At 46.7% G+C, this 22,969-nt stretch overlaps 1 protein-coding gene across 3 annotated transcripts in view; it reads left to right on the top strand.

Moving 5' to 3' along the window:
* The window catches only part of GRAMD4 (GRAM domain containing 4), a 2,133,975-nt gene that overhangs the window by 1,152,430 nt on the left and 958,576 nt on the right, over nt 1-22,969 (top strand). For all 3 annotated transcript variants that reach the window (XM_069629242.1, XM_069629243.1, XM_069629244.1), the window contains one exon: nt 9,743-9,768. In XM_069629242.1, coding sequence (XP_069485343.1) covers nt 9,743-9,768 — 26 coding nt within the window. The remainder of the gene's footprint in view (nt 1-9,742; nt 9,769-22,969) is intronic.

Here is a 22,969-nt window from a genome sequence, read left to right as displayed (position 1 = left end):
TTGTAGACACATAGGTGAGACACTGACAATCTGCAGTGTCTATTTGTCAATTTCTTTTCTGTGTCGTGGGGCCTGCCCTAGTTTTAGCAGTGCTGACTGTTGTTTCTGTTATCAGGTCGACTTGGTGTGTTTCGGCCGTCTAGTCACCGTGCTACGTTATCACAGGTTAGCGGCCTTCATCAGGATGGAAATAGGTTGAATATAAGCACAGGCTAATGTGCGATGCATCTAGAACAGGGGACACAAAGGGAGGTGACGTGTTCTTTCAAAAAAGAAAGTGTCGCTATGTTATAGAAATGATTTAGGATCAACAAATCGGAGGGCTTCCTACCTGTGTTCGTAAGAGCCTGGTCCACTCTTGAAAGGGTGGAGCCCAACACGTGGAGTCTATTCAGGGTAGGCAGTCAGCAGCGCCCATCTAAATAAAAAGGCAGTGCTTGCTCACCTAATCTAATAAAGGTAACGTATGACATCATCTTGAAAGTCATAAAATTCTGCTTTTCCCCAACATGCCTGATGGGGTTCGGAATCTGTTAAAATGCGTAAATATCACATATGCACGGTCTGTTTTCAATACGTAACCAGCCAACCTAGAAGTGAATTGTAAAAGCTATCACCAAAGATGCAATGCCAATTTGGTTACTGCAAATAAATGCGGCGTTGTGTGCACCTGTGACAAGTGTGATCATGTCTAATTAGGAGTGCCTTAGTGCTCGTCTAAAATTACTGGTCATGCTGGGCCAAGGTATATATCTAGGTTCGTAAATTATGCCCATAGTGTGCTAGCTCAGTTTTCTTGTGTACACGAGTGTGGAGTGGGCCATGTTCGCCAATCCGTATTCGCAAAGATAGACAGCCCGGCTGTTAAAGTGGCTCCTCTTAGGCTCTGAGAACCATTAGCGGGTGATAGCGATTTGGATCGCAGCAAAGCCGGGGATCCAAGGGTACCCGTGGCGAGCAGGTGCAGTGCCCGTAGAATTGTGCTGCTAATAGGGCCGGGGTGGCCGATAACCATGGTTCTAACAAGACTACACTGTACAAATAGCCTATATCTTGTAATACCTAATGGGAAAGACCAGGGAGTCCACAATGCAGTGGCCAGTCTGAAAAGGTTTGAATGTATCCCACAGGCATTGCATACGCACATTGTCTCCCCATCAAGAAAATAATATATTTCAAAACTCTGCTTGGTTCATTGCTCATACCACAGAAGGGGCCCTTTATCCTCCACTATGAATTTCCAGCAATACACGCCTTCCATGAACACTAAGGTTCATTAGTACTCAGGAGGTTTGGGGTGGTGGTGAAAACCTCCCAGCCAGAGAGGAGGCTTTGAACGGGGCATTACCGGACGGTAATTCCGCCGCCCTGAGACTCCTCAGGACTGGAGGATGCCATCTTCCGGCACATCGCTCCCGATCTGCAACATGCTGCAATGGCAACCATTTTCTTTGTTTACGTTTTCTTTGTTTACATTTTTGACATTTTTTGTTACGGAGCGTTTCGTGACTACAAAAGAAGCTTTTAATACCCCGGTCCAATAGGCCGGGGTACTAATAGCAATAAGCCCCTTACCGGGCGGAATTACTGTCAGGTAATGCCCTCGTGCCTTCATTAAGGCCCTCGCTTCACTTGGGCCTGGCCCTGAGGCATTACCTGACACGCTAATGTCCTCCCCCAACACAACCCGGGCTCAGGGTCTTATTGCTTAAGTAATGCAGCAATAGTCCTAGTTCCTGACTTCAACAGAAAACAAGGAAGATCATCATTCTCCTTTCTGGCTGCCAAGCTCTGGAACACCCTACCTAAGCATCTCCAACTGGACAAAAACCACTTAATGTTCAGGAAACAGATGAAGACATTGTTCTTCAGCTAAACAAATTGGGGAAACCACAACGGACCAAGAGCTATACAACAAGAAACCCCCAGCCAACAGACTCTGAACCAAACTACACCCTATAGAACCAAGAAACAATTTTACGAATAAGACCCAGTCAGTGACTTGTTCTCACTCCGCCCTCTCCTCCCACCTCTTTCATACCTAACTAACTCCTCAGTATTATAATATTGCAAAATGACCCCTCACTCTCTCTACCAACAGATAACCGACAAGGCCTAGTCTACTAAATATTCTCCCACTGTGTTCCATCTTCTTTTTTTATTTTTTATTTGCTTTATTAGCGAATAAACATCTTCAAGAACATTATAACTTTTAAATCAGTACACATTATGCATATCACTTTCAGTTCTCACCCCCCCCCCCCCAAACGTTCTCTCCATCCCCGCCGTCCACCCGATGCAGCCTCAAGGCAGTTACTCCAGGTTTTTCATCAGTCTTTGGTCCAAGCTCTTCCTTTGTCTGATTACACTTTGTGGTGGAAGACCGTGTGGTCTTTATTTCATATTCTTATATATATATTTTTTTATGTCCCATATATTTCTCTAGGGTCTGATTTTGGGGCTCACTTACACCTCACTCATTTTCCAGTTCCTCTGGCTCATAACATTTTGGGTTTCATTATTTCCAGTCTCCTACGGCCATCCTTCATACCATTCCCCCCTCCCTAGAGTCTTCCCCCTATCTATAATTTCCTGATACTTTCATCCGGCAGTGGCCACAGATCATATTTCTCGAGGAAAGCCACCCTCTCCATTTCCCTCGATGGGGTGAAGCCATGTATCTGCCCAGTCAATTGCTCCATTCTATACATGTCCAAGGCCTTCAGGGCCCACTGCTGTTCTCTTGAGAGCTTCTCCCTCTTCCTTCCCCCCTGTCAAGCATGCCCTAGCTGCCAACAGTAGGTAGTGGGGCATATGAAGGAACTTCACCCATTCCCCCTCCACCTCCTCCATTCCAAACAGTAGCAACAGGGGTCTAAATGCCCCTCCACCCCTTCATCCACCCCTTACCGCCTTCCAATAATCTTGCACCTTCCCACATGACCACCGCATGTGCCAGTACTTAGCATTTTGCCCACATTTCCTCCAACAATGGGTCCCTGGGTACATCTTAGATAGTCTTTTTGGGTCCCACTTGCATCGGTATATAAGTTTGATCCTTTGTAACTTCTATTGGCAGATGTTCGATGCGCATTCTCACACAACATTCTCCCCTGGCCATTATCCAGACCCTTTCCCATGTCCCGCTCCCATTTTGTCTTAAAGGGATAGTTCACTCTAAAATATAATTGATTAAAAAGATGGCCAATAATCAAAAATATATATACAAAATATTTTTAAACAAAGTCCCTATGTAAAGTTTTGAGCAAATGAGGCTCAAACTCATACATTTCAAGCACTAGGAGGCATCCATTTTTTGAAATGGGTGAGCCTCCTGTGCTTCTGTTAAACTCTGCCCTTGCGGCACTAATGAAGCAAAAGCCAGCCAGCTGTAATAAACAAAAGCTACCACTGGGTGGCTTTTGCTTCATTATTGCCGGAGAGCAGAGAATGCAGGCAGGAAGGCTGCATGCAGGTAAGTGCTTATTTATTTTTTCTTAACAAAGCACTGCAAATTTAAATACAACCTTGTTGTATGTAAAAATGCTGCGGTTTTCTTTCTATGTTTCTCTGGCTCCTCTGAGCCGGAGAAGCCTGTGAAACTTAGAAAAGAAAACTGTGGCATTTATAAATACAACTGTGTTGTATTTATGACTGCAGCGGCTTTCGCTTTGACTCCTGGGCTCCCCCGACATGGGGGAGCACAGGAGACTCAAAGGTGAAGACACCTCAATCATCAACGTCAATTAAACAACGTTGCATTTGTAATTGCCATGCATTTGCTTGTAGGCAATTCGAGGCAATTAGGAATACTTCACCGGCATCCGGCAGAGTTTTCATAATTGCTGCACATTTCTTTTCTAGTTTCCCGCACAGGAAACTAGAAAAGAAAGTGGCAGCAATTATGAAAACTCCGCCAGCAGCCGGCGAAGTATTTATAATTGCTCTGCCTTTCATTTTACATTTTCTGTGCTTACCTGGGTTTGGGGAGCACCGAAAACATAAAATGAAAGTGAAGGCAGCCTCCTCCATGTTCAGCTCTGCTCTGCCTGCAGTAAGCAAAGCTTCCATTAGGGGGCTTTTGCTGCTTGATTAGTGCCGCCATGGCAAAGCTTAACATGAACAGAGGAGGCTCCTTGAAATGACAAAATGGATGCTCCCATGTAAACATTTTGAGCCTCGTTTGCTCAAATGTTTACCCAGGAACTTTCTTTAAAAAGCTGTTTAATGTATGTTTTTGATTATTAGCCATCTTTTGAGACAATAACATTTTAGAGTGAACTATTCCTTTAAAACATTTCAATTTTCCCTCCCTCTGCCTCCAATAGGGTTTGATAAAATCTAGATATCAATCCCCTTGTTTCATTTGTTGAGTTCAGCCCCAATTCTGTACCCATAAGTTCCCTCTGCAGTTCATTTTTCCATTTTCTTGACATCAACACTCCGTAAAGCTGCAGGTACTTAAATACTGAAATCTTACCTATGCCCGTACTCTCCTTGGGTTCTCCCACTCCTATGAATTCACCCTTCTTGAGGACTTGTCCTACCCTTTCCAGCCTTGCCTCAAACCAGTCCTGGAATCTGGCATGGTCCGTAATTTGATCCCGTATTGGTGGGCCCCATATATGGCTGAGCGGAGACGGCAAAGTCGTAACTCCTGACATTTGTTTCCCAACTCTCCACAGCGCCCAGAGCGGACCCAGAATTCTATGTGCCTTTACCTTATTCGCAATCGCTTTCTGCGGTACCCACAGCGACTCGCCCAACATGACTGGCCTCCAATGATAATTATCAATACCCACCCACTGCTTCTGCTTGTCCGTTTGCAGGTGGGGGACTATTGCTCTAAATTGGGCAGCCCTGTAACAGGTGCGCATATCAGAAAGGCCAAACCCCCCACCCTCTCTTTGGGTTGTATCAGTGTTATAAATGCCACCCTCCGTTTCTTCCCTTGCCATACACATTTCCCAATCTTCTTTCTTAGCTCTACAAAGTGCAAGACTGGTAACTCTGTTGGCAGTGACATTACCCGGGGAAGCAGTGTCACATAGCATTTAATCTGCCTAGCCAGGAAATGGTGAGTCTCGACCATGTCCCTAGTTCTTCAAATAGCCTGTGCATTAATGGGGGGGAAGTTCAACTCATATAGTCTATCCAAGTCCCTGGGTATTCTCACCCCCAGGTATTTTATATTTTCGTCTCCACTGATATCCCCAGATCGCCCCTTCCCCTTTCGACCCTCCTTTCTCACTACCCAAGGGAAGGAGTACTGACTTGCTCACATTCACCTTAAATCCTGGCACTGTCCTATAATCCTCCAGCGTCAGAAGCACCCTTGGGACTGACACCGACATCTCGGAGAGATATAGCAGTATGTCATCTGCATACATTCTTATGTTGTGGCTATCCTCTCCCACCTTAACACCACTTATCTGGTCCCCCCCCCCGTGTCTTCTCCCCCAGGGGCTCCCATCATCAGAGCAAAGAGCAAAGGCGACAGAAGGCACCCTTGCCTTATGCCCCTACCAAGTTCAATTTCCCTTAACTTTTTCCCATTCACCATTCAGTGTACCCACCTTCAGACGCCTGTTATCTTCATCTATGCCCATTGTGCTTGTCCCCACTTGCCCACCTTTTCCATCCCTCTATGGTTAGTGAGTCTCCCTTTACCACATGACCTTTTTCTTGCAATCCATTCATCTCAATATGGACACTACCCGCCTTGAGGGCTAACCAACTATTCAAACACCCAATAAACTGTTTAACTGTTTGTAACTTTAACCTGTTCAGTTCTGTGAACAGAGACACCCTCTTTTTTTACAGAAGGCCACCTTGGAGTGAAGTTGTCTCTCTCCCCCCAGCATTTAGCTTTCTACCTCCATGTTTGCTGTGAGGTGACACAAGGCTTGTTCCGCCTCATCTGTTGAGGTTTATGCGATGCTTCCACTTCAAATTGCAGCAAAAACAGGTACCCCCACCTGTACCTGATGCCTTTTTCTTGCAGCTATATCATGAGGGTTCTGCAGTCTCTCTGCCTGGAGAGCGTGAGATTGGACAGGTCTTGATAGAGCATTACCTTTGAGCCTTTGAAGTCCACTTCCTTACGCTGTTTTGTTCTTAGCTCAGAACTGTTGCTAATATAGAGCGAGGGCCGCTTCCATATGGTTTCCCTCCTCTGTGTGCCCTTTCCAGTTGTACCACTTTTCCTCCTCCTGCTTCAAAGAGGTGGTGTACGAGGGCTTGGTCTTTCTCCTCCACTTAACCCCAGAGTTTCGCTTGCTGTTTCTTTGAGACCTAGTATCCGTATATTATTTATTCGCTCTCTGTTTTCCAAGTCATCTATTTTTAGCATTACCTCCTCTACTCGGAGTTCCAGCTCGGTCATCCTGGCATCGAGCCTCATCTCAACTAGGTCAGCATTGAGCTGATTGTGATCCAGGCCATCCACCTTACTCTCGATGGTGCCCAGCCTGCTTGTGAGATCTGTCAGCGAGGTCTGTATATCACCTCTTTGGGCCTTGAATTCTGCCAGTATATGCCCCGAGTCTTCCTTCGTGGAGAAAAGGGACATGTCCACCTCCATCAATACTTTCCCTTCTGGGGCATTTCTTATCAACCCTCCGTTTCCCGCGGGTTGCTGCGCCATTGAGTCCATCCTTCCCTATTCCCTCTAGGGGCTTTTCCTAATGTTCTCTGTCCTTGTCTTTCTCTCGTCTTTTTCCCTTTTTCCTTACTTGTCCTTCCTCCCTCCATCTTTGTCTTTCCCCCTTCCTTCTGTGTGTCCGGTCTCTCCTGTTAGTTCTGTCTTCCGGCACTCTTATCTAGGTGCTTGGCCACTAGCCCCTCTTCACTTCACCTCCTCCGTGGTGCTTTTTTCCCTGTCCGTGGGGTCCGCAGCTTCCGTTGTTATCCTATCCACTTTTACACACTCTGCTCTTCCAGTCCTGCCACTGCAGGGCACCCCAGGGTCAGGCTCCAGAGGGCTGGTAGCACCATTGTGTCTGTTCCACCTCCATCTTGCTCCACTCTCTTGTTTAGGCGCATCCTACCACGCCTCTGTCTGATGCCCTTATCCCCACTGCAAGTCTGCGTTGTGAAAGGCCTATCCTTGTTTCAAGTGGCTGGTCCCCTTCTGCTGCCTTCTTTTAGAGGGGTACGGGCTGGGCCGTATACATCCCAGACCATCTCCAACCTGCTCAGGTCTGTGTGCTTGAGGGTCCCCCTGATGGGGTTTTATACTAGTCTTATCTTACTTTCCGGTCAGCACAGAGACCCATTGGGACTGGGGGGGCTCTTCCTTAGGCGGTTCCCAGTGCCATCTCCCTTTCTGCTGTACTCTTTACTTTCTATGTCCATCCATCTGCTTCCCCCCCCTCAGGGTAGCCTATCCCGTGGGGTGCGGGAAAGGGTGCTCCAGGGGTCTGGCCCACTCTTCCCCTATTTTCCCTCTGGTTTCTTTGGGGAGCTTCGGGTGCTGAGGACCTTGTCCCTTTCCTCGTGCTTGGCGCCCGTCTATTTCATGTACCCGCTGGCGATAGCTCCTCTTTGCTGACCTTAGCGGTCCTGACACCACTATGTTACGCTTCTTCACTCCCTCGGGATGTCAAGACTTGGTCAATTCTCTCTTTCAGGGGGGGGGGTCCCCCCGCGTCACCTGAGGCCTCCTTTTTGTGCCTGTTACCACCTCCCCAACCATTGTCCTCTGCCCACTACAGGGCTTGGGAGCGGGGCGGGGGGGGTGGGTTGGCAGGGTTCAGCGCCACAGATTTACGTGTCTACTAACCTTCTCTCTGTCCACCCCAGCCACATCTCTTCTGACGGCTTCTCTCGTTCCTTCACGTGTCTCAGTTCTCCCTCACCAGCTTCTTCCTGCGGCAGCTCCTCCGCCCTACACGGCACACAGATCTGCCCACTTAACTCTCTCCATGGGCGCCAGTTCTTCTACCTCTCTACGTTCTGCACTCCTGCATTGTCCGTCTGTCGCTGGGTTGAAGTTTTGGCCTCCTCCCTTCCATCTTCAGCGAGGAGTTACCGGGGCGCACCTCTGTCTGCACATTTATTGCAGTCGGCCACAGAGGCTCAGGCCATCGCTCCTTTTCCGTCGCTGGGAGGCCTCGTTTCCACGTTCTTGGCTTGGCAGCTCTGCCTGTCCCCACTGCCACGATCACCTGTGGCTTTCCATATGCTGCCTCTTCTCGCCCATCAATTCATGCCAATTACGGTATCCACTCGGGCTGGGAATGCTCTAGCTTATCACGTTTTTGCTGGAGGGTGCAGGAGCTAGTCACTTTGCTCTGTTTTCTCCTGTGCCCCCTGGTGGTCTCCCTGTTCCATCTTCTTTTAACAATTCCACTGCACCCATCACTGTTTCCACCACCATGGGTCTGTCATTGCAACTAACCTGCCCCAATGTTATACCCCATTTGCAGAACAAAGTTCTAATACTTGCGCACCAGTAAAGGTTACTTCTGAACTGCCCACATCAACACAACAGGCTTCTGCATCTGTCTTTCCTTCTATCCTATGAACACCCCTCTACCTCTTTCTCTTACAGAGCCATGTTCAGCGAGGCCAACATTATTGGTAGAAGGGCATTGTAAAAAAAACACCTTCTTTACCTTACCTTTTCTTACCATTGACCTCTAGAATACCTGTAGACTAATCTCCTTAACATTCAGCCACAAGCTTTTTCCTCCTCTACAAAATGGTTAGATGGCTCTTATTTCATTTTCTGTAGCTGTCTCTATGCTTCCAAAGATGTCCACACTCTCTACTGCTCCTCCTGTCCACTTCTTCCTTCTGACAACTCACAACTGGACATATAAATAAACTTGCAAGAATGGTACACAGACTACTGAGGTTCCTGTCCCCTCAATCCAGCTTTGACTCTGTTGAAAGGGGCATGTGCGAGGAGAGAGACAGAGAGACAGCAGACAGAATATATGAAGATACTCATCAGAGGTGTAGGCAAAACACAAGGTATGATGTGGGAGAGCTGTGATGCAATAAGGTCCTAGTATGTTTGGGAGAAAGCTACAGAGACTATTAGAGCAAAACATATCCAGGGAGCAAGCCCTCAAGACTTAGCCATACTCCTTTCCCTTCCATCCTGATCTGAAAGAAGGTGACATGAAACCTAAATCCTTGCGTGAATTAATAACTGTCCACCTCTAGCCTTTTGTGAATGAGACAACTTTGAAAGCTTTAATTTACTACTTGATCTCCTACCTCAAGAGGACAGCATATACAACGCAGTTTTCCCCCCTTCCTCCCCTCACTGGCTCCTCGTGCACAGCTCTTTCATAATATTTTGCTAATAATACTAACATTTGTTCTTAAAGATATTGTTTTCCTTTCTTGATTATTTTTGTTTTGTATTTGTTATATATGTTGTTTAGCACATCGCACATTATGAAACAAAGGCCAGACAGTTGAAGGAGTCTAGAATAATTTAGAACACTGGATTTGCTTTGTTTCATGAAAAGTTTTATATAGTGTATTTTTTTGCTCTTATACAAAATTTGATAGTACATGTAATTCTGAAGGGTCTGCAGTTCCGGAACAATAAACCGTAGGCTGACCTTTTCCCCAGCAAAGCATGGCTTTATTATATATGTCAGGATTGCTGATACCTTTAGCAAGGACATTTGTCTTGTTAAAATGTCATGAGTTGGTGAGGGGAGGTGGAAAAGGGTTACAGTATGAGATATTGTGCCAAATGTAAATGTTTTTATTCTTTTAGATTAACTGAAAATATGAGAAGATTGAGTAAGTATACATTTAAACTTATTTTCCAGAAGCAAGTGTGAGATGCTGTGCCTAAAAACAATTAATGATTTGTTTTGTTTAAGTGATTTGGTGTTAGTGTATAATGCAGCCAGTTGTTTGAGAAGCTAATTGTTTTAGCAACAAGTTAAAAATGGAATTAACAATTTTGGTTATAGGTTTCATGATAGTTTATTTTGTAGCAAGCAGTTTTCTATTTAAGTAACTTTAAATGTGTGTTTCCTTCACTTGTATTGCAAAACTGTCTAGTTGCATTTTGTTTTTTACATTTGACCTTGTACAGTCTCTCTGAAATGTGTTGCAATGTTTGTTTGATCACTTTTGAAAACTATAGTATTTAAACCAACCTGCAACCCTTCAATTTAGGAATAACATGTTTATAAATGATTGCCAAGGCGCGCTGGTCATTAGTTTCAAACTGTTTTCTTACGTTCAATTATATTAAACCTGATTCCCCCCCACCCCCCCTCCCTCAATCGTCCCTAACCCATTCCATAGGGGCTGCATGAGGTTGAAGACTGGTGTTGCCATCAACTCAGACTAGCTCTTGTAACAAGCACATATCATCCTAGTATAGGACAGATGTTATGTTAGGTGCAGAGACATAATTTGGGGGCCGCCAGGGGTCGCACCTGAGAACCGTGAGATCTCCTTGCTACCCCTATGGTCTCCCTTACTACCCCTAAAAAGAACATTATTTAAAAAATTGTTTTTTGGGAGGGGGTGGGAAGTTTATGTGGAAGCTCCTCGGCTGTGGCCAGCACCATGTGACTTTGTTTCTGAAGTGGCTGGCTTTCTTGTTCAGGCCCTATTAAAAAAAAACAGGAGTTTACACAAGTGTAACACTTTGAGCAGTGACCCTAAATAAGAAAGAATAGGAATAACAAATATCTTGCTGGAATTCTAGACAATAATTCCTAGACTCATAAAAGGTTTATTTCAGGCACACTTCAGGGGGTGAGTAACTGATTTAGTCTGTTCTTAAACGCCTCAAATTCACAATGCAGACAAAAAGGTCCAAAAAGCATTTACAGTAGAATAAGCATCCATTTCGGAATATGTATTTTGCTTTTCACAAGTTCCAGTTATAGCAAGTATTTTTCTGAAGTTGTCTGTCTTGACCATCACAAGCCATTCCATCTCTGTGTCCTCTGTCACTTGACAACATCCTTAAAAGCCTAAAAGCTTGTGTACAGTGTAGAAATGATTGACAATAGCACATAAAGTGGCCCATGATTTCATTGTGCCACAATTCATGCTTTGTTGCAATGTGTCTATCTTTCCTATCTCCATGGCATGCTGTTCAGGAAGTTTGTTTGCATGTATGACGTAACTAGTCCCCTTAGTATGGGATGCCGTGTGAGTGCACTGCTTTCCCTGTGCTAGTCTAAATTGTTTATTAGATAGTTATGAACCCTCACAATGGTATGTATTTTACCAACCTCCGAAACCTGAAAAGTAGATCCCTGCAAGCTTGACATGTGGCCAGCTTTGCACCAGACCTGCAAATGAACTTGCCTTCTGTTAAATCTCAGTTACAAGTTTAATGGTATCCACTTCAGAGTGTAATTTGCTTTCTGACTTTCAGAACATTCAAACACACTAGTAAGATAGCTCAGTGGGTTAAGCACTCGCTGCTGCCATGTGTGTGATCTGCAGGTTCGAATCCCGGCAAGGCTAACTCAGCCTTTCATACTTCTGAGGTTGATAAATGAGTACCAACACAGGTTGGGTGATATTGTATGTATATTTGTTCTATATAAAGCGCTTTAGCGGAAGTGCTATATGATAACACATCATTATCATTTGGACTTGGACGTCTGCTTGCATTCACAGTAATTTGGTAATATGGGCCTATAGACACTGATATTAACGATACATGTGGTGATCCATTCCTGTATGAAATGTATATAACATTACAGTGATATCATAACCATATTTTTCGTATTGTACTTAGGAAAAACGCTATGTGTTGCCACTTTCTGTTTTGTCAAGGGCTGAAAGGCTGTGTTCCATTGCTTCCTGTGATGTCACTTCAGGTTGGGGTCAAATGACCTTACTTCCTGTGATGTCATCAGAGGTCAAGATCGTGTGATGTCACTTCCGCTGCCCCTGGCATTTTGGTGAAATGACGTCCCTGGTTAGATTCACTGGATTCAGCATAACCTATGGGAGTAGTGAGCCACTAGGGACAAATGTTGTGCCATAGGTTGATTGGAGAGTTTCTCTGGAACCTTATCCCCCTTTCGGAAGAAGGGTGGTCAGTTAGTTTCTGACTTACACATCACTGCATTCGGCTGCTGCTTCTCCTGCAAACTACATTGTCCATCTGCACCTCGATTAGATTTTACAGCACCCAAACAGGGGAAAAAACGGTACCAAGCAGAAGAGGCCACTGAGCTGCTAAGTTCAACCTAGGGAAGCCAACATGGTGCTGCATGCCGCAGATGCCGTAGAAACCTCTCAGTTATAGGCCTTAGGCGTTGGCATCAATTTACCATTTGGGAAACACCAGCCAATCCCTACATACATAACCAGAGGAAAGATCATCACTGAGTATAACCAATACTAAGGAGAGAGAGAGAAAGAAGCCTACAATGTAACCAATCAATGTCCGTTGCACCAGATCACCATGGATTCAAAGGGGGCTGGCTTTTAAGTCATTCAGGTTCTTGGACCAGGAGGTAGCAAGCGTAGCTGCTAATACACCCTTCATATGACAGAAGACTGACGGAGTGCGAACATCTGGAAGGACTGCTTCCTAAAGGAAGGCAGAGCAAGACTGGAGAGCCTGGAAGACGTTGGTGAGAGCTGTTAAGCCATGGAAGCCCTGCAGGAGGAAGAATGACCTGAAGGGCACCACAGCCCCTCCAGATCCTTGGGGAAACTGGAAAGCTAAAGCCTGGTGCTAGAAGATGAGCGGTTACTGGCTCTTGCTGGAGGGGACAAGACCAATGAGATAGGCTGGTTGTGAATGCTGCCACCAGAGGCCTAGGAGAGGCTTGCTGTTAATCCTATGCCCTAAATACAAAGGAAACTGCTTCACTTGTCGTTTCCGCCCTTTTACTGATCGTTTGACGGGCCGTTCTGTGCATCCAACCAATCAATGGCTTCTTCTGGGGTCTCGAAGAACAAAGCCCTGTTTTTGTGAAATATTTTAAATTTCGGCGGGTACATCAGCATATATTTGTAGCTTGCTTCGAGTAATCTTCTCTTAACTGCCCTTAACTTCTCTGTACCTGAAGAGTATAATCCGGATATGCCGTTACTGCCGCTGATGCCCTCCGCATCGTGCCCCCTTTGCGGAAGTGTTCCAAGATTTTTTCCCTGCTCTTCTAATTTGTTGCAGCAACATGGTTTCAATGTAGTCTGTGGGGTTTGATCCCTCTTCCCCCCCCGGGAGCCCTATTATATGTATGTTGTTCCTCCGAGCCCTTCCTTTGGCCTCCTCAGCCCCGTTTTCCATGTTGCTTACTTGTTGGCGAAGTGTGTGGGTCTAAGAGGCATTTGTTAGGCAGAAACCTGTGCAGTTCCCTTAGGGAACACTGCAAAAGATTTAAGACTACAGGTGTTTGGCAGTAAACCCAATTGGTAGCAGTCTGCACTACCCAGATTTAACTGGTAGCTGTGGCTGAGCAGTCAGACTTCTCTCAAGAAGAGTTAGGCAGTATACAGAGCATACACAATAGGTACTCAGACACAATAATACAAGCAAACACTGACCAGAGCTTTGGTATCAAAGTATATAATTATTTATTTAAAAACACATCTAGTAAACACACTGGCACTAATATCAAGCAGTTCAAAAACACGGTCACTAAAAGATACACACTCCCTTAAACGGTTATTAGACAAGTCTTAAGTAAAGCAACACTTATTTTCAGACAGCGGTGAGCGCTTAACGAAGATGGCACTCTAATAACTAAAAAGGGAGAGAAAGGCAAAGCATAGATCGAACAGGTCCCAACACTTTAGAACAAACACAGGAAGAGAAGAAGGCAGGCTAAAACCGTGAAGTTAAAGTTCAGAAAGCTGGACCCACTTTAAGAGGATCCACGAGAAATGTGTCCAAGGTCACATGGTTGAAAGTGCACCGAAGTCTCGACAAAGGTTCAGAAAAGTGTTGGACAACAGAAAGGGACCAGTTAGATGGTCACGTGGCCAGCCCAGTCCAGAAGGTTAAGGAGTTACTGTCACCTTGTAGCAATCTTTAGAAAGGGAGGCCTGGCGGACACGGTACCTTAAAATGTTGAGAAAGTCGGTGCTTCGTCCGGGGGAAGAGAGGATCTCGTCGTGGAGGAAAGCAGAAGGTCGTTGCAGTGCCAGGGAAGAAACAAGCCGCGGAGTTCTCAATTAAAAGGAGCGGTCCTTTTTCTTTGCGGTGCAAGGGTAAGTGGCTATCCGGTTGCCGGGGTGCTTGGCACGGGCAATTCGACCACTTGGACGCGAAAAAAGAAGGTAAACTGGTTGTTCCCACCAGTCAAGGGAAGAAGACTCTCCAGCAGGGAGATCTCCTCTGTCGTTGGGAAGTGGTGAGTCGGTTCAGCAGGGCTCCACCGGTGGTATCGTCGTAGCAGGTCGGCTCAACTTCTCCCTCTTCGGACTTTCAGGTCCTGTGGCGACTTCTGAAGTTCCAGTCCCAAAAGCCCTGCTTTTATGCAAGAAACCCCCATTCATTCAGCCTAGCTGTCAATCAAACATGCTAAGTGGTGAGCGGGGCGGCTCACCACTTGGGCCAATCACGCAAGAGTGCGACTTGGGTTGGCAAGGCAACTTAGTCCAAGGTGCCTAAACCCCCTCCCATACCCCCTGTGGTACCCAGACAGAGTGGCACCACTTTGGAGGGCTTCTGTGTAGAAGCCTGCCAAAAGTGGAACAAAGGGCTCGACCTTTGGTTTGGAGTTAGAGGCGAACACAAACGCCATTTTAAAACCGAGTTCTGGCACAAAGATCCTACTGATGAATTAATATTAAATAAATAAATCAGCGGTACCTTTAACATTGCACCAAAAAGTGGTGCGAGTAAAATACATGGGAAAATCCCATAGAGAATATTCTTAAGGAATATAACGAGTAGTATCCACTGCCACCAGCCAAAACTCGACGAGGGGGGACGGGACAGTGCCCCCTCGAACAACAGACCCAGGGGCAATCGAATTGCCCCTACCAGTACGTCCACAATATGATGGTTTGTACCGGTTCTGTTAGTAATTTGGGACTAGTAAAGCCGATGGTGACTTTACATGCCCTGGGAGACAGTAGTCAGTCCCAGGGTATGGAGTCTATGGTGGGGGTCACCTAGGACACCCCTGTGTTACTGCACCGAGGGTGCTGTGTAACACACATAGAAAAAACACATGAGACCCTATGGAGTCAAAGACCCCATAGCCCATAAAACACATAGATCAACAAAGGAATACCCCAAATCATGTCCAAGAGTGCGAGGAAAAGAGTCTCACTCTTGGCAGGAGAAAAAAATAAACTCCAGAAATCCAGCACAGCTGCTGGGGGACTCACTAGGTTAGGAAATTCAGCCTAAACAGAGAATTCTCCCTAACAAGCTGTCCATGCTAAACTAGGACAGTAAAATACTCACGGCGGTCATGGCGAACAGACTCAGACTGGTCATAACTAAACTCATACACCATGACCAGACCGGTTATGTTCCGGGCAGGAGCATAACAGATAATCACAGACGGCTCCACCGCGTCATGGAACAGACAGTGGGAGATGTAAGCGAAGTGGCAATTGTCTCCCTAGATGCAGTGAAAGCCTTTGATTCCGTAAGATGGCCCTGGTTGATAGCGGCATTGAAGGACTATGGGATGGGGCTGTGCTACTTGAGGTGGTTGAAGATGCTGTATAGCCCACCACTTGCCAGAGTCAAAACGGGAGGGATCATCTCAGACAAATGGTAACTTAGTAGGGGAACCAGGCAAGGCTGCCTGTGGTCTCCCATGTTGTATATTCTCGCACTGGAACCCCTAGTGTTGTATTTGAGGCAACAATATGAAGGGATAGGGGTCTACAGTAAGGAAGGACCGCACCTGATATCACTGTATGCAGATGACATGCTACTGTACTTGAGATACCCAGAAGAAAACCTGCAATATATCCTGGAAGTATGGACCGATTTGCGGCATATTCTGGTATAGCGGAGAACCCCAAGAAGTCATGTATGTTTCCCCTAGGGAGATACAAAGGAATAGCACATAACAACCTACCAGTCTTACAAATACCCTGGTAGACTAGAACATTCAGGTACCTGGGGATTGATATTTACCATGAGATAGCAGATGAACACAAACATAACACAGAGAAACCAGTTGCAAACATTGAAAATAGCATGAAATTCCGGGGAATAAACTGCCCCTGGCTATGATGGGAAGGGTGGCATTGTTGAAAATGGTTGTATTACCTAGGCTATTGCACTTCTTTGTGAATATCCCATATATGGTGCGTAAACGATTCTTAAACAAACGACAGAGTTTATGTAGAGGCTTCATCTGCCACAATACCAGAAATAGGATCGCCTTATGGAAGCTACAGAATGCGTACGAGAAAGGGGGCATAAGACTACCTAACTTTGAGATATATCATCTAGCGGGGCAACTGCAGTTTGTGGCCAAGTGGTTAACCGAAGACACACTGGCAGAGTCCAGACTGCTATGGTCTGAATGTACATCTTTCTTCCTGAAAGAACTAATATGGCTGCCCAAATCAGAGCTCAAAGGGCGATCGTGCCTGCTAGAACTGGGATGGAAGACATGGGGCAATGCGTGCCAGGTCATGGATAACCCGGCCCTGTGCTCCCCACAGCTGCCGCTAGTGGCACTGAGACGAGTAGACGAACAGCTGAGGAAGACAATAGGAATACACTGGGAACCGATGAGCATAGCAACACTAGGAGACGTGTGGCAGGATGGGAAGGCACTGGAATTTACAACACTAGTGGAAGAAACCGGAGTACACCCGGGGTAGTATGTTACCTACATCAGACTGATGAAGCAAATAAGGGCCACATGGTCCAAAATGGTATTGGAAACCCAAATGGACTCGGCAATAGAGACAATGTGTGACATCTCGGAGGGAGGGCATGAGGTATCCCGGATCTATGAACTATTAATGTCCAGGGTTGGGAAAGAGGTGACCCAGCTGAGACGGGAGTGGGAGGAGGACGCGAATAAACCCATGCAGGATGGTCAACGGGAAAGAGCACAGAGGTATCACAAGAAGGTGTCCAGGAAAGCTAGACTATAACAGATTCAGCTATATGTAACCCACAGGGCGTACATGACCCCTCAAAGGATAGGGCGGTTTAAGAGCACAGAGACACAAATATGCCTGAAATGTCGGGAGGTGAATGCGGGGATGGCACACATGTTCTGGCATGCCCGGAGATTCGTATATTCTGGGGGGGTGGTGGCCAGCTGTCTTGCCGAGAAAGGAATTACGTTGGATGTAGAATCGGTGTGGGCGTGCATGGTGGGGGGATTCTCTAGACCACGCAAAATGAAACATTTATGCAAACTTAAGGACTCAGCCTATATTCTGGCCAAACGCAGGATAGCTATGGGATGGAAGGCGAGCCAGAGACCCAAGATCTGAAAAGGGGTTGAAGCAGAAACCGCAGTATGGTACGAAACAGCACACAGGGGGGAGGAGGACGAGGTGGGGACGCTTATGGCCTGGAGACAACTAGAGGTCACATTAACCGAGACCACCCAAGTAAGCCCTAGCGAACATGACACCTCCGGGAGCACGGAAGAGGAAGGGCCCGGGAAGGAATAAGCAGAGGTGCGAGGGAGCAAGCTCGAGTTAAGGGGTGAAGGGGTGGGGATGGCAGTGGTTAATGCATGTTAAAATGGAAGATGTTTGGATATTTTAATGTTCACTGTCGGGTGTGCTGTGATGTTTGTAATCAAGAAATAATAAAAGACGTTAAACAAAAAAAAAAAGAGAGACATGCATCACAGCCTCAAGTTCCCAAAAGGGGGCAGTTTCTAAAGTAGTTGTTTCACCATAAGCAGCCTCTTGGTGCTACTGCTGCGGGCTGGTAAAGAGGTTTGACATAGATCTGGAATAGCCAGGTTTTTCTGTCAATTAAACATTTTCAATTTCAGAGAAAGTTCTGCGCTCTTCCAGATGTGAGGGTATAGAATGGAGGAAGCCCTGCCACTCATTCTTCTCTTGAATCGAGTGCTTAAAATTGTTTGTTAGACATAAAACTAAGTACTCTATGGAATAAGCATTGATTGAGACAAGAATAAACAGTCTTGTAGTATGCAAGTTGAGCTTTACAAAGCTTCTTGAGAATACTGCGTTTATGCACTGGTAACCTGCACTGAGCCCTTTTAACAGCGAAAATCTGCTTATTGTATTGTTAAGCGTGAACATGGTGTTATCATGTAGCCTCAAAGAGCAATAGAGACACGCACCAGGGTTGGTTTTTTTGTACATTGGGTTGGTGCAGAAGGGCTACTTTTTGGCTTGCCTAAGAATCGTTTTATTGTGTTCCATAACTTACTCTGTATTTGACATGCCAAAATCTAGTGTCAGATGGCACAAGATCCTGATTACCTCCAAGAACATTTATCCTTCTACAATTATCCTTTGTTACTCACCACTCCGAGTAGGCCGAAGATACAGAGATAATGCCTTGAAGATGTTGGTGGTATAAGATTCCAACTCAGCCTTCCATCCCAGCTCCCCTGAGTACAATACTCAGGTTTCCTCAAAGAGGGGCTCTTTTCCACAATGTACCTCTCTGCTGTTTTGTCAATTGAATAAAAGAGCGGGGAGAACACACACCGCCAATACCAATGCTGCAAAAGAATGCCAAGATATTAGACAGTGTTGATATTATGCAAGTAATTAGAACAGATGAAATGATGGGACAACTACCTATATAGATAATGGAGTGGAGTTGAACTTTCCCCGGGAATGATCTAAAATAAGAATAACACAAATGAGTGGAATTTAACTATTTCAGTATCGGTTCCCACTATAGCTATAGGATTAATAACCACTGACCTGAAATAAGATAGTAGAGTAAGAGAAGTCCAGGATTCTGAAGACAACGACAGGAGAAAATAACAAACAGGGAAGTTAATACAGGTAAGTAACGCCGAACGGCACGAGGGACGCACTAGTGCCGGGTTGGTGCAATTCAGGAGGGCGTTCATGTGCACTTAAGAGCAATCACAAGAAAAGTCACTCAATGTCCCAGAATCCAACAGAAGACAATATCCAAGGAAGGCAATAGGAATGTACCTGAGTACACGAGTATAACTGAGTAGCTGTAGAGATGATCCGGATAGAAGACGGCAATTGAAGAGCAGAGCAGAAGCTGGGAAGAACCGCCACAAAAGAGCCGTATCCAGTAGCGTTCCGAGACGAAAAACCAGATGAGCACGACAGGAATAAAGGACGAGTTGAGGCAATCCAAAAGTCGGGCAAAGGGTCAAAACCAGGAGTTCAGATAAGGATTCGTGTAAGGAAACACGAAGAGGAAACGGTACAAAAACCGCATGTAGCTGGTAACGCTAATTAGCAGCAACGAGCCCCTTGGAAGACGGTGGTTTTATAGTCGTGAGAGGGGCGTGGCTTGCTGTACGTCTTCCACGTACAATACGTGTCAGGTGACCTGAAGTGCGTCGACGTTTGTACAGACGCCATGGTAGCTTGTACCTGGACCATAGAGGAGCCTGTAAAGAAGTTGTATTTTGCAAGCATGCCCGCGGGGAAGTCTGAAGTGTAACATCCTTCTTTTGAATCATAAGAATTGTTTTATAGGTGTAGATCGAAGCACTAGAGATGGAAAGTATTTTTTAGGTGTTGATTGAAGAAGAAAGAACTAGCCTCATAATAAACAAGGTGAGCCATGCAAACCCTCTTAGAAATTATACGTATGTTTACTGATAATCGGGGCAGAGCCCTTATACCAGGCAAAATTAGCGCTGATCCTGTGGACCAGAAAGAAGATGAGCAGTGGTATTATGAAGCCTCTGAGACAAGGTATTTTTTATTACCCACATAAACAATGTGTGCCTAGTCCAAACTGGGCTGGACCAAAACCAGAATGGCTCTGTTAGGTGCCTAAGTTACAGTTTGCTATTCTTCATGCCATGTTTTTACTACTGTTATTTACCCTTTTAACATTGTGGTAGGTCAGAATCAGGAGATGGGCATTATGCCATTTTTAAAAAAATATTTGTGATTTTATTTGAGCACAAGAAATCCCTTATTCTATCCCTAAGTTTCTATACCCTATGCTTAATGAAAAGGGTCCAAAAGGGTGTTTGTCAGGGGTATTAACAAATGTCTGTCCATCTTCTAGAAACCTGTCCTAGTCTGATTCCTGTCTCTGCCACTATAAACAAAAAATAAACAAAAATATATCATCATAAGTGTCTCTTTTTTTAAAGATGTGTTTATTTATGAATCAGTGCACAGGAGAACAAATATAGTAACATTGCTTATAACCTCACAGAGCATATTAAAACCATTTCCCCCCCCCCCCTTGAGTTCCCGAGCGGGCCTTATACCCAGGTCTCATTCGGTCTGACCAGGCGGTGAGTTGTCGCCCGTAAAGTGGAGGGCTCTCGCGATCAGGCGTGGTTTATAAGTCAGGGCCGGGTAGTTCTGGTCATAGTCCAGGACTGGTGCCCAAATGTCAGTGAAACGGTGGAGCAGTCCCGCTTTGGCTGCCGTGATCTTCTCATCTATCAGGGTGTCCCAAGGTTTAACCTACCAGAGGGTCATCAACGGTCCATCCCGGACTTCCAGGTGCGGGCCACTGTTATTTTAGCTGCCAACAAGAATTGAGATATCAGCGTTGCCCTCCTCCCCGTCCTGGGGTAAGAGTCCGGGAGCGGGATCCCCAATAGGACTTGCTCGGGCATTAGCGGAATTTCCAATTGGATGATGTCCTTTATGGTAGCAAGGCATTGGGTCCAGAACTCCCTTATTTTGGGGCAAGTCCACCACATGTGGAAGTAGGAGCCTGGGCGGCCGCAGAGACGCCAGCAGAGGGGGTCCAGAGCCTGCTGAAAGTGATGTAGGCGCAGGGGGGGGGGGTAGTACCAGCGCAAGAGCAGTTTGTGGGTGCATTCCCGGTTAGTGATGCAACGGGATGCAGTACGTGTTCTGGTCCAGACGTCCACCCACGTATGATCTTCAATAGGATGACCCAGGTCCGCCTCCCATTGGGACTTATAGGTGGGCCTAGTTTGGAGGGGGTCTTCCTGCAGCAATTTATAGAGGGTCGAGATTTTTCCCCGGGGGGGGGGGCAGGTCATTTACTGTAAAATCTATCGGGGCAGGGTGTTTTGTTGCCGCCACCCGGGTCTGGGAGTGGGAGCATCAGTGTCTCAATTGGGCATAAGTGAATCTGTCCGTCTCCGCTAGCTGGGAAATCGCTTTACAGCATTCGAAGGTGAGGGGGGTATCCCCCTCAAATAGCTGCCCCAATGTTTCGAGGCCTCCTGTCACCCAGTTCTTAAAGTTCATTGGGTGAATTCCCGGGGTAAAGGCTGGGTTGAGAAAGACTGGAGAGGATGCGCTCAGGTCTCTTAGGTTACCTCTAAGTCTGCGGGCCCACTCCCATGCCTTTATCGACTGCTTCATGGCGGTCAGCACTCCTGGCCAGCTACGGCGTAGTGCAGTGGGAATAAACGGAAGAAAGCAAAGGGGAAGAGGGAGGCGAGATTGTTCGATCTCTACCCACTTTGGGCGCCCAGAGGCGAGGCCCCACGCCTGAATCTGGGCCAGTTGTGCTGCTGTTTGGTATTTTCAGAGGTCCGCCACTCCCAGTCCTCCCAGTCTCGTGCTGGCCATCATCGTTCTCCGAGGGATCCTCGCTTTCTTGCCCTTCCAAATAAAGTCAATGATTTTCCTTTGGAGCCGCTGTAAGGGGGGGAGAGGGATCGAGGTTGGGAGGGGAAGCGCAGGCGTAGAGGAAGCGGGGGAGAAGGTTAATTTTGCATGTCGTTATGCAACCCAACAGCGAAATCTCCTGCGTCCGTCAACGGGCGAGGTCCCTTTCCAGTTCCTCGAAGAGTGGGGGGAAGTTGACCTGGTGACCTTTCGCTGGGTGAGCGGGGATCTGAACTCCAAAGTATGGGATCACCTGGGTGCTCCATTGAAGCGGGCATTGCTTCTCTAAGGCCTCCCTCTCACCTGGGCTCAGGCCCACTCCGAGCGCTGTTGATTTTGGGAAATTGATGGCAAATCCCGATACCCTCCTGAAGCCCTGGATTTCGGTTAGGACTGCCCTCATGGAAGCTTTGATGTTTGTGATGGTTAGCAACACATCGTCTGCGTAGAGGGCAATTTTGTGTTGGCCCGATCCTCAGGCCACTGATCAGGGGGCTCAGGGGGAATCGCTGGGCCAGCGGTTCCATGGCCAAGGCGAAGAGCAGGGGAGATAGTGGGCATCCCTGGCGCGTTCTGCATGTGAGAGGGCTTGGATCCGTCAGGCGGCCATTAACTCTGAGCCGGGGCTTGTTAGTTCGCTAGGATCATCCTCCTGAAGGTTGAGCCAAAGCCGAAGGCCTCCAGAGTGAGGCATAAATAGGGCCAGTCCACCTTGTCGAAGGCTTTGTTTGCATCCAGTGCCAGTAGGGCCAGTTGCTGGGAGTTCTGATTGGCGACCTCTATTAGATCCAGTGCCCTGCGAATGTTGTCTTTTGTCGACCTATGGAGAATAAAGCCCGTCTGGTCTGGGTCGATAATGCTGGGAAGGATAGGCGTGAGGCGGTTGGCCAGGATCTTGGAATATATATTGGCGTCCACGTTCAGCAGAGAGATGGGCCTGTATGAACTATTCTCCTGAGGGTCCTTTCCAGGTTTGAGTATGAGAACCGTGATGGACTCTTGCATTGATGGGGTAACCGTTCCAGTGGCCGCATACCAGTTGAAGAGGTGGGTCAGAGGGGTCACTAACTGGGGCCGGAAGAGTTTATAGAATCGTGTGGAGAATCCGTCTGGGCCTGGGGCCCTAGACTTCAGGGTTTTAATGGCTTCCGCCACTTCCTCATTTGTAATAGGCGTTTCAAGTTCTTCTCTTGCCTCTGGAGGCAGGAGCGGGAGCGCCGCCTCTTGGATGTAAGAGCGCTGCTTGGCCAGGTCCCGCGGGATTGCTGTCATTATTTCCGACTGGTGGGCGACTGCTAAGCATAGT

This window comes from Ambystoma mexicanum, chromosome 12 (genome assembly GCF_040938575.1).
Source record: "Ambystoma mexicanum isolate Mex_15411 chromosome 12, UKY_AmexF1_1, whole genome shotgun sequence".
Classification (NCBI taxonomy): Eukaryota; Metazoa; Chordata; class Amphibia; order Caudata; family Ambystomatidae; genus Ambystoma; species Ambystoma mexicanum.
This window is presented reverse-complemented; position numbering and strand designations above follow the sequence as displayed.